This window comes from Apium graveolens, chromosome 3, assembly GCF_009905375.1.
Source record: "Apium graveolens cultivar Ventura chromosome 3, ASM990537v1, whole genome shotgun sequence".
NCBI classification, from domain to species: Eukaryota; Viridiplantae; Streptophyta; class Magnoliopsida; order Apiales; family Apiaceae; genus Apium; species Apium graveolens.
In genome coordinates this window covers 257,113,334-257,125,623 of record NC_133649.1, presented here as the reverse complement: position 1 = coordinate 257,125,623, position 12,290 = coordinate 257,113,334, and the positions used below count along the sequence as shown (strand labels likewise).

Genomic DNA, 12,290 nt, shown 5'->3' with positions numbered 1-12,290 from the left:
AATCGGCCCCAAAATCAAAGAATTATTAGAAATATATTATGATAACTATATAATAGATATGTGAGAAAAAGAGATATTAAGAAGAGAATATTGTATTCATTCAAGTGTGTATCTTACAAGATGAGACTTGAGTCCTATTTAACGGCTCACTAGAACATAGGTAGAGAAATCCAAAGGCCAAATACATGAACATAGGTAGAGAAATCCAAAGGCCAGATATATGAACTTGAAAAGTCAAAAGTCAAGAGTTATAACTTTGGAAAGTCAAGAGGTTGTTCTAGAGTATTCTAGAGACATTCATATTCTAACACTCCCCCTTGGATGTCCAATTTTCAATAATCGTTCCTCGTTAAAACCTTTCTAGGAAAAAACCCATTGAGAAAAAAATCCTAGTAAAGGAAAAAGAGTACATCGATTTTGAAAAGTTTATTTCAAGTTCTTAAGTCGACGCATGCCAATCTTACGTACCAAGCTTTCAAAAACTGATGGGGGTAGCGACTTCGTGAATAGATCTGCAAGGTTGTCTCTTGAGCGAATCTGTTGGACTTCAATTTCTCCATTTTCTTGAAGGTCATGTGTGAAAAAAAACTTGGGCGAGATATGTTTAGTATTATCGCCTTTGATATAACCTTTCTTTAGCTGCTTGATGCATGTTGCATTATCTTCGAACATTACTGTTGGTGTCATGTCATGATGCATGCCACATGACTCCCGAATGTGCTGACATATTGATCTCAACCAGACACATTCTCGACTAGCTTCATGGATTGCAAGAATCTCTGCATGATTAGAAGATGTAGCAACTAGAGATTGTTTTACAGATCGCCATGAGATGGCTGTATCCCCATAAGTGAACAAATAACCTGTCTGTGATCGAGCTTTATCTGGATCAGATAAATATCCTGCATCTGCATAACCCGTTAGCACTGCTTTAGATTTATTAGAATAAAATAAACCCATATCAGTTGTGTCTCGAAGGTACCGAAAAATATGTTTAACACCATACCAATGCCTCCGAGTTGGGGCGTTACTGTGTCTTGCTAATAGATTCACAAAAAATGCTATATCGGGTCGTGTATTATTAGCAAGATACATAAGCGCGCCTATAGCACTGAGATAGGGTACTTCAGGACCGAGTATCTCTTCATTTTCCTCCTTTGGTAGGAACACGTCCTTTTTCTTATCAAGTGATTGAACAACCATTGGAGAGTTAAATGGATGTGATTTGTCCATGTAAAACCGTTTCAAGATCTTTTCTGTGTATGATGATTGATGCACAAAAATTCCATTTGGAAGTTGTTCAATTTGTAATCCAAGGCAAAGATTTGTTCTCCCAAGATCTTTCATTTCAAATTCTGCTTTTAAGTAATCAACTGTTTTCTGGAGCTCTTCAGGAGTTCCGATGATATTCAAATCATCAACATACACAGCCACTATAGAAAATGAAGATTCCGTTTTCTTTATAAAAATACATGGACAAATAGGGTCATTCTTGTAATTTTCCCTTAGTAAATATTCGCTTAACCTCTTATACCACATTCGACCAGATTGCTTTAATCCATATATGGATCTTTGTAACTTAATAGAATAAAGATCACGAGAGTATAATTTAGATGCTTCAGGCATTCGAAATCCTTCAGGAATCCTCATATAAATATCTTTCTCAAGGGAACCATACAAGTATGTTGTCACAACATCCATTAATCGCATTTCTAATTTTTCAATAACTGTCAGGCTAATAAGATAACGAAAAGTTGTAGCATCCATTATAGGGGAATATGTTTCCTCATAATCTATGCCTGGTCTTTGTAAAAATCCTTGAGCAACTAAACGTGCTTTATATCTCACAATTTCATTTTTATCGTTTCTTTTTCGCACAAATACCCATTTATAACCAACGGGTTTAGTCCCTTCAGGGGTTCGGACTACAGGTCCAAAAACTTCATGCTTGTTAAGTGAGCTCAATTCTTTTTCAATTGCTTCTATCCATTTTGGCCAATATTCCCTACGTCAACATTCTTCGACAGATTTTGGTTCAAGATTCTCGTCTTCCATCATTATATCAAGCGCTACAGTATATGCAAAATTTTCTTCGATGATGATGTTATTTCAGTTCCATTTCTTTCACGTGACAACATAATTTATAGAGATCTCTTCTATTTCAACATTTCAGGTACCTGGTCCTCTTCTGGGGTTTGGTTATTCATGTCACGGGTCTCTTCTAGGGTCTCTCCTTGAGATTTTATTTCATTTATTTGGGCATCATCATATTTTGCTCCTTTTCTTTTCCGAGGATTTTTATCTTTGGAACCGATTGGTCTACCTCGCTTCATGCGAGGTCTTAACTCATTTGCCTTGATAATTTGTCCTTCAGGGACTTCAATTTTTGCAGGAGCATTTGCAGCTGGTATGTGTGACTTAATCACTCTATTGATATCATTAAATGCATCAAATAATTGATTTGCTATGCCTTGTAAATGGATTAGTCTTTGAACTTCTAGTTCACATTGGTTTGTACGAGGATAAAAAATGTTCAATGTTGGTGCATTCCATGTAATTTCTTTCTCCAGCTGCTTATTTTCTCCCCCTGATTTAGGGAAAATTTTAATCTCTCCTACTAATTTTGGAAAAACATTTTCATCAAAATGACAGTTTGCAAATCTTGCAGTAAATAAATCACCTGTCATTGGTTCAAGATATTTGATTATTGAGGGAGATTCATAACCAACATATATTCCCAATTTTCTTTGAGGACCCATCTTTGTGCGTTGTGGTGGGGCAATTGGGACATATACAGCACCCCCAAATGTTCTAAGATGAGAAATATTAGGCTCTCTTCCGGAGGCCAATTGCAAGGGAGAGAATTTGTGATAGCTTGTAGGTCTGATACGTATAAGTGCTGCTGCATGTAAAATGGCATGTCCCCAGACTGTAACTGGGAGGTTTGTTTTCATAATTAATGGTCTAGCAATCAATTGGAGTCTTTTAATAAATGATTCTGCAAGACCATTTTGTGTATGAACATGAGCTACAGGATGTTCAACACGTATCCCAATTGATGCACAAAACTCATTAAAAGCTTTTGATGTGAATTTTCCGGCATTATCCAATCGAATTGTTCCAATATTATAATCCGGAAATTGTGCCCTTAATCGGATTATTTGCACAAGTAGTCTCGCAAACGCCAGGTTACGAGATGACAATAAGCACACATGTGACCACCTTGTTGATGCATTGATTAATACCATGAAATATTTAAATGGTTCACATGATGGGTGAATGGGCCCACATATATCACCCTGTATTCTTTCTAAAAATTTAGGAGATTTCGTTCCAATTTTTGCTAAGGAGGGTCTGATAATCAATATTCCTTGAGAACAAGCAGCACAAGAGAATTCATTAGATTGAAAAATCTTCTGGTTTTTCAATGGATGCCCGTGTGAATTCTCAATAATTTTTTGCATCATAATTGATCCAGGATGCCCTAGCCGATCATGCCATATAACAAAATTATTCTTGTCAGTAAACTTCTGGTTTACTGTGGCATTTACCTCAATATTTCGAATATTGGTATAGTATAATCCAGAAGAAAAGGCTGGCAATTCTTCTATAACACATTTGCTACCCGAAGTGATACTTTGTAATATAAAGAAATTCTTTATCCCCTTTATTCACCGTTTCAACGTGATATCCATTTCTGCGAATATCTTTGAGGGAGAACAACGCATCATTATAATAAATTTTGTTCCTTCGGGTAGTAATATAGTAGCTCTTCCGGAGCCTTCGATCAATTTTATACTCCCGGAAATTGTGCATACATTGCCTTCATATTTATTTAAAGAGGTGAAATATTTTTCATTTTTAAGTATAGTGTGGGTCATTGCGCTATCTACACGACAAATATCTTCCTCTTTTGTTATATGCCCAATGCGAGAATGTAAAATTTCCATATTGCTTCAATAACAGATAAATATATAATTAGTAAGGATAATCATAAAGAGATACAATCATATACATGCGAATGTAAAATAAAGCAAATAAATACATCAAGCATTTTGTTTATCATCTAGGGTAGTGATGCCATCAGGAGTCTCATAAAAATCAGCGGTATCCAAATAAGTCATTGTTAGGAGATTGTCTGCATGTTCATTATCTTTGAAAACTAAATTTGCTTCAACATTCTTGTCTTTGTCCTTCAAGGACGCTTGATAAAGATTAGCTAGGTGTTTTGGCGTACGGCAGGTACGTGACCAATGACCTTTCATTCCACATCTGTAACATTCATTTTCAACAATCCCCTTTCTTTTATCAATGTTTTTCTCCAACTTCTGGTTGGGATTAGATTTATCATGCTTGAAAATAGGGTAATTTTGGATTTGAGATCCATGACCACGAGTTCCTTGTCCATGAGCAAAACTACGTCCACGTCCACGATTACCACCTCGTCCACGCCCGCCACCTTGTCCACGCCCATAATTGTATATTGCCGCATTCGCTTCAGGGAATGGGCAAGATCCTGTGGGGCAAGACTCATGATTCTTCATCAAAAGCTTATTATTTTGTTCAGCAACAAGAAGACAAGAAATCAAATCTGAATATTTTGTAAAACCTTTTTCACGATATTGTTGATGGAGGAGTACATTTGAGGCATGAAAGGTTGAGTAAGTTTTTTCCAACATATCCGCATTAGTAATATTCTCTCCGCACAGTTTTAATTGAGAACTTATTTTAAAAAGTGCAGAGTTATATTCACTGACGGTTTTGAAATCTTGTAGCCTCAAATGCATCCAATCATAACGAGCTTTTGGAAGAATCACAGTCTTTTGATGATCATACCTATCTTTTAAATTTTTCCACAATTCAAGTGGATTTTTCACTGTAAGGTATTCAGTTTTAAGCCCTTCATGGAGATGGCGGCGAAGAAAAATCATAGCCTTTGCGCGGTTGATTCAGGTTCTTGATTTCCATCTTTGATGGTGTCCCCAAGGCCTTGTGCAGCTAAATGGATTTCGATATCTAAAATCCATGATAAATAATTCTTTCCGGTGATATCAAGAGCCTCAAATTCAAGTTTGCTGAAATTTGACATATTTGAAAACTATAAAATCATGTTAACATTATATGAGTAAAAAAATAATAATAAAGTAATAATAAGATCTCATCTTATGCAAAGCAAATTCAATTAATATAAAGCAAATATAACACAATTCACATATTATTCACATAAGAATATAATATAAAATTTAGGCAATCTAGAGCAATGCATGTCCAGGAAACTCACACACACACAAAAAAAATCATTGTCTAAAATGAAAAGGAAAGAAAAATAAATAATCTCATCCCAAATTACGAGAAAGCTGAAAAACAAATTTAAGAAATTTGTAACTAATACAAACTTGATATGACTACACAACCAAATAATATTATCTCAAACTTAAACTAAGATACATCCTTGTTAAGAAGCGTATTTGTTCAATTATAAGCACCAAAGCTCTAAATATTGAATACTTGTTTGACTAATCAATTAAACCAGATGACAAGAATCGCAAAGTAACATTACAAAATCACAATATCTTTGTAAAAAGAACTGCTATATACTTTAATTCAGAAATAAATAATGAGACTTCAAGTACAAAATGTGCAAGCGGAATTAATTAACTGTATGCATATACTAATATACATAAACAATGATTGATAGATGCATGTGCTATAATGCAAACATACCGCTGGTATAAGCAGAAGTCAAGATGAAAAACGAGAGAGCACTGCGATAAAATATGAAGCTGTAATATTCAAAAGAACTTGCACACTTCAAGAACCGGAAGACGCAACTGGCAGAGAAACTTGATCGTGCTGATAACGTGTTAGAAATATATTATGATAACTATAATAGATATGTGAAAAAGAGAGAGATTAAGAAGAGAATATTGTATTCATTCAAGTGTGTATCTTACAAGATGAGACTTGAGTCCTATTTATAGGCTCACTAGAACATAGGTAGAGAAATCCAAAGGCCAAATACATGAACATAGGTAGAGAAATCCAAAAGCCAAATACATGAACTTGAAAAGCCAAAAGTCAAGAGTTATGACTTTGGAAAGTCAAGAGGTTGTTCTAGAGTATTCTAGAGACATCCATATTCTAACAAGAATTCTGAATAAAAGCCTAGATATAAAAACATTTTGATAAAAGTCTTTTTCATCCCGAATTAAAACTTGGGCATTTTAAAGACCAGAATAAAATAAAAATTCAATATAAAATAAAAAATATACAAACAAAATAAAATCTATAATCTATACTATATATCTAACTTATATAATACTAGCTTACGGCCCGTGCGATGCACGAGTCTTGGTTAATATTTATATATTTTCATTTTCATTTTTATAAATATTTTATATAAATAATTAAATACTAAATAATGATTATATAATTATAATTTTATTGTGTATAATTTCAAATTAAGTTCAAAAAGTATAAATAATATATGTCTGATGAGATCTTATTCATAAATAATAATGTAAATATTTGTAGTCGGTAAGATTTGAACCCCAGAACTTATATGTATCTTTCTAAATTATAATATAAATGTTTGTTGTTGACGGGATTCGAGCCTGAGAACTTGTGGAGTGTATTTTTTAGTATTTGAATCTAACGGCTCTGATTATTTGGTGAAGAAGATCCAACGGTCTAGATGGAAAGGGATAACCAAAACGAGGGTCAACCAAACTACAAATTATAGGTCATTCCAGTTATTATAGTATAGTATAGATATATATTATAATAATATACAAAATATTAAATGTTAGATTGGTAGCACTTCGTTATAACATCTCACGTTAATAAGAATAACAGTGTTTGGGTCTTTATAGATACACGTCAATTAATTACTAATGTATACTAAATTGTTAACTTTTTCGAATTGACATGTGATAATGTTTTAAAGCACTTTATACACGTTTAGTCCAACATTTACATTTTTACATCAATCGGGTAAATTATCTCAATTACTATTTGACATTTATATTAAATTTGCAAGCAAGTATAAAACCCATCTTACCACTTCAGTTCACTATTTATCTCTCTACAATTGAAAATTTTCTTTTTCAATCTCAACTACTTAACAATGGCTCCCAATGTCAATATTATGTCAAGCACATGATTCATCTATGAGTAAAACAATTTTGTCGCCTATGTGGACACGATACCAAGTATGATGAGTACCATGAAATTATGAGTGTCATCAAAAAGTGCAAAATATCTCAAGTTATGTTTTTATCTCTAACTAATTATTGTGAAGTGGTTGAAGAAATATGGACCTCGCTGTATATGATAGTGTGTAACAGCCCGCACTTCCGGACTTTTATATCTAAACCAAAACTAATACAAAACAAATTATTAAACCGAAATTCTATTATAAAGGTGTCTATTACAAAAGCGCAGCTAACGGAAGTCCAAAAGTTAATATACTCCAATTCTAAGTCTTCTAACTTCGATGCTATCCAACTCAAAACTTAAACGAAACCTCAAAAATTAGAAGGATGAGCTACAAAGCCCATCAAATACAAATTGACTAACTATTAACCGGAAAACAATGGGTGTTTTAATAAAATGATTTTTCTCAAAACGATAATAATTTTGTAAAATATTTTCTAAAATAAATCCAACCCAAAGTTTTATATTTGAAAATTCAGAATTCAAAACAAAACAGAACAGATTTTATAATAGATCAGAACAGAGTAAAACGAAACGATAATTCTTATAAATACCACAGTCTTGATATACGGACCACACTTGCCAGTAGCCGATATCTAATTCTTATTCTTATTCTTTATACCACACTTTGCCAATGGTCAGCATCTAAAATTCAATAATTACGCGCCTTTAATATGATCTAAAGTTGCACACTCGTGCGCCTACTAAGGGTATCTAAAGTTAGTTCCAGAACTATAGCGTAAATTACGAACGGGTTCGAAAACGTAGAGACTGGGTTTGAAAAGATTCTCGTATCTTATTTCTTATACAGTTCGAAACAGAATTCTTATATCTTATACGAAATTCGAAAATAAGAGTATCAAAACTTTTCGAAAATAAAAGTAAGTCAAAAAGTACTTACTTCAAAACCTGACCAGATCTGAATAGAGCCTTTTTGACCCTCTAAACGTCGTTATCTTGAAAAATACGAAACACAAAAGTTGTACAGAACGAAAAGACCTTTCTGAAAAGTCTAGGATCACTGAATTCTGACTTACGATGAATTTTCTACAAATTTTACAAAACCGCTGATTTATGCTGAGAAGAGCCCTACAAATTTTATACAAAAACGAAGAAGGCGAATAAGGTGTATTTATAACGAAACAAAACCCTATATCTTAACCTACAAGTTATCCATATTAGAATCTGATTCAAATTTTAGGCCCATTCGTCTAATTCAATTTTAAATCCTAGTCCTTGTCTAATTTTAATACCATTTTCTATTATTCTATCAATAATCGAATTCTTACGGGATATTACACAGTGGTAATAAAATCCTTCCTTTTACTCTAAAGGAGATGATTATGTTGTTAATGATGATGTGATGAATGCATGTTTTCAAATTCCTGATAATAAGGTTGATAATGGCCCTACTAGTGCAGATATTGTTAATATGCTTATTGGTTATGAAGTATGTTGGTGAAACTTCTAACATGGGTAGGATTGTTAGAAAGGGTATGAGAAAAAAATGGAGTTTTTTCTGTGATGCCTTTATTAAAGTGTTTTCTGGAAAAATTAGTAATTTTGATGTTGTTACTACTGATGTGCTTGATATGATCTCTATGCTAGTTACATATAGGTATTTCAATTTTGTTGATAAGATGGTAACTGAAATAGATGTTAAGCTAGGTAGTAAAACAGGTATAAGTAACAAAATCTATTTTACTAGACTTCTTACGATGCTTGTTATCACGCCTTCAAAATCTATTTCAATTTATGAATGTGGCATAAGTTATATTATAAATATTTCATATAATACACGGCCCTCGTTGGTCCGGAGTAAATATTTTCTTACACATTCATCGAATCAAAAATATTTTCATAAAGAAATCGAACCAATCGATATCCTTAAATAATTAACTCCCCATTTCACATGGTCCGGAGTAACTACAACAATGGATGGCGAGATAACTAGAATGATTAGTTATTTGCTAAATATATTAATCTAGATCCACTATATAGAGTATATCTGGATAGAATAGTTATTCATTATCTATATGAAAATGAACTATATTTTAGCAGAATAATTGCTAGAATATCATGATTTCAATAATTTAATGATTATATGCATACAATGTTTCCCCAAAATCTTTATAAACCAGTTTAATATCCAAATATCTAAACATCTGTCTATTTTCAATTTAGAATAACAAAGGGTACATGCATAATCATATTTAAACATTTTGACATGTAAAACATTTACTATTCTGGAAGTAGAATATGTTAGGAATACTTGCATAACCATAATTAAGCAGTTTGATATATAAAATATTGAACTTTCAGAAATTAGAATAGTGCAGGAAAACTTACATAATCAAAAGTAATCATTTGATATGTAAAATATTAACTATTTTGAAAGTAGAATATATGAGTAATACTTGCCTTTGGTTTTTATGTTATTCCCAAACAATACAACAAGAATTACAAAAAGGGGGTTGAATGTAATTCTGGCTCTTTTTCTGATTTTATGAATGTTCTTACTTAATATATAGTAGTGTTTGATTTTGCAAGAAGTGCGCAATGAAAGTAGAATAGAAATCAAAACACAAAGTAATAAAACACAAAGCTTTAAAACTTTCTGGTGGATTTGAACTTATCCATCAGAGATATATATAAAGTTGAGAACTCCGTGATGCTTGAATAGCACACAGCTGCTTAAAAGAGAACTTACAGAATTACAAAGAGATTCTTAACAGATACAGCTTTTTCTATCTCTCTGAAAATTATGCTTACTTAGATTGTTCTACTTGCTACTACTTGGTTTATATATTACCAAGTTACATGATAGTAAGACAAGACAATAAGATAAACTAAATCTAGTCTAACTTCATGCTGCTACATTACTCTATCCAGCATCTTTAAATATCTTCATAATTGCATGGAAATGGTAATGATTTTTTGTTCTCTAAATCCTGCAATTAGGCTGCCCCATTCCATTTGAAAACACCCGACGCATGTGACTGTGTTGTCACTGTCAACTGCTATTTTGAATATCATCATCCGTCGGGACTATGTTGGTCATCCTATCGGGAGCCTTGTTAATAATCTGGCGGGAGTCTTTGTAGATCATCCATCGGTAGTCTTTCTATCACTTGACTCTATTTCACTTATACAGAATTACAAGACATCTTATATTTACAATTACCCAACCTATTCCGCATATCAATATAGTAGTCAACATGACGTAAAGAATCCTACAGCATTATCTAGTACATTGTTATTTGCAGAAATGTGCTACAAGACTTATTGTTACATAAGCTACACTTTTGATGGATGTTCAGTTGACATCCGTCGGGACTATAAAGTTCATCCGTCGGGACTATATTAGAATATTTGTCGAGAGCTACAAAAATACTAAGTTAAATCTACTAAGGTGTTTTGTTCAACTTATCATCAAGTTTACAACATATTCCTAACAATCTCCCCAAATTTATGTCTACTATAATTGTAGCCATAAATTAAGAGAGACTTAATGATAACAAAACACCCTAAATGAACAGATTAATAATGGTAGATAAAACTAGTAAGTGCTACAGTTTATTTGAAAATTGAATAAAGTAAAGTGTACAAAGAGTTCTCATAATCATTATCAAGGTGCTCCTCTAGTCTGAGCAGATGTTTTCTATTTACTTGATTGTCTTGATTTCTTCCCAAGCTTCCAGTTGTTTTCTTCTATTTGATTTTAGAGTTGTCTGTGAAATTCAAATTCTTCAGCATTTGATAGATCCAACTTTGCTTGCATTTCCAATAGAGTCTCATTGTTTGAGATGCTCAATTGGTCATCCAATCTGAAGAATCTTCTAACACCTTTATCATCCATGAATTCCATCAGCCTGAAAGGCCTCAGGTGCACTGTATTTCTTGTGAAGGGAATGGATACAGTTCTTGGAAGTGCATTTGAGGCTTTTCTGCTCCTGAGTTCTTCTATCTTCTTTAGAACCAATTTCTTGGCTGTCACATTGAATCCAAAAATTTTCTTGAAGGATGAGAAGATTTTTACCAAAACAGAACAACTTTCGTGAAGAATTCTGTGAAGGGGCCATATGATCTCTTTCCAGCCCTTGTATTTGAACACCAGTCTTTCAGGGAGATTTCTGTGAGCATCAATTCCCCTCACTTCTTCCAATTCATCCATTTAGAGATTGATATCTAAAAATTCCTTGATATCACAGATGTATAGAAGATCTCCCTTGTTGACAGTTGGTTGAGCTTTGGTTAAGGTTTTGGTTCTGAGTTTCACAGGTTTGACCTTCTTCATTGCTCTTGTCTTCGTCTTCTTTAGCTTGTTAAAGATTGGTAAGTTAAGTTCAGGAAGAGGTAAATTATCCCAGTCTATAGGCTCATGCTTGGGAACTATTGGCTCACCATGAAAGTTATTTGTAGGATCTACCTTAAATTCATCCCTGCACTTCTGAGGGTTTGGATGTTTGAGTTGAAGTTGTAGACTGTTTGAGAATGTAGTCTTCCATCTTGTCAGCATCAAAATTCAAAAATCTTTTGGGAAGAATCTTGTATCTGAACTTCCTTTTCTAGTTGAGGTTCCTTGTGCATTTTCTGATCTTGATCTTCATCTACCACATGTGGTTTTTTAGAAATCTCAGTTGTAGTTTTCACAACTTGAAGTTTGGCTACTATAACAGCTTGCTTATTCTTCTGTTTGAGCTTTTTAGCATCTAAAGCAGCCTGTTTCTTTTCTTGCTCGATTCTCTCTTTTTCTTCCTTCTTAGCTTCTGCAAACTGAGGGTGTCCAGCCACCACATAGATTTCTTTCCCATTCCTGTAGATCTTAGCAATTCTTCTTTTTAGCACCGGGCCAGTTGGATCTTTGAAGAATGCAATGGACCTTGCCAACAGCTTTTTTTCATCTAGCCTTGGAGTCTCAAACATAAGATCCAAGGGATTTTTGTCAGATGACTTTGGATAATTCCTTTTGGGCTTGAAAACCAAGTTGGCTTTTGGAGACTTTATGCATGAAGGTTGACCCTTTTCCAGATTACCTAGACTCATGTCATTCACATAAATTTGTTTGACTTAAT

At 33.4% G+C, this 12,290-nt stretch overlaps 1 protein-coding gene across 1 annotated transcript; it reads right to left on the bottom strand.

Moving 5' to 3' along the window:
• Positions 1-4,046: 4,046 nt before the first annotated feature.
• Positions 4,047-4,931, bottom strand: LOC141714964 (uncharacterized). The gene has a single exon (XM_074518456.1). It carries the CDS (start codon positions 4,929-4,931, stop codon positions 4,047-4,049), a length of 885 nt encoding a protein of 294 aa, XP_074374557.1.
• Between the last annotated feature and the right edge of the window lie 7,359 nt (positions 4,932-12,290).

Excerpts from the sequence above, each read along its gene's own strand:
- LOC141714964 (XM_074518456.1), bottom strand. The coding sequence starts at position 4,931 with ATGATTTTTCTTCGCCGCCATCTCCATGAAGGGCTTAAAACTGAATAC.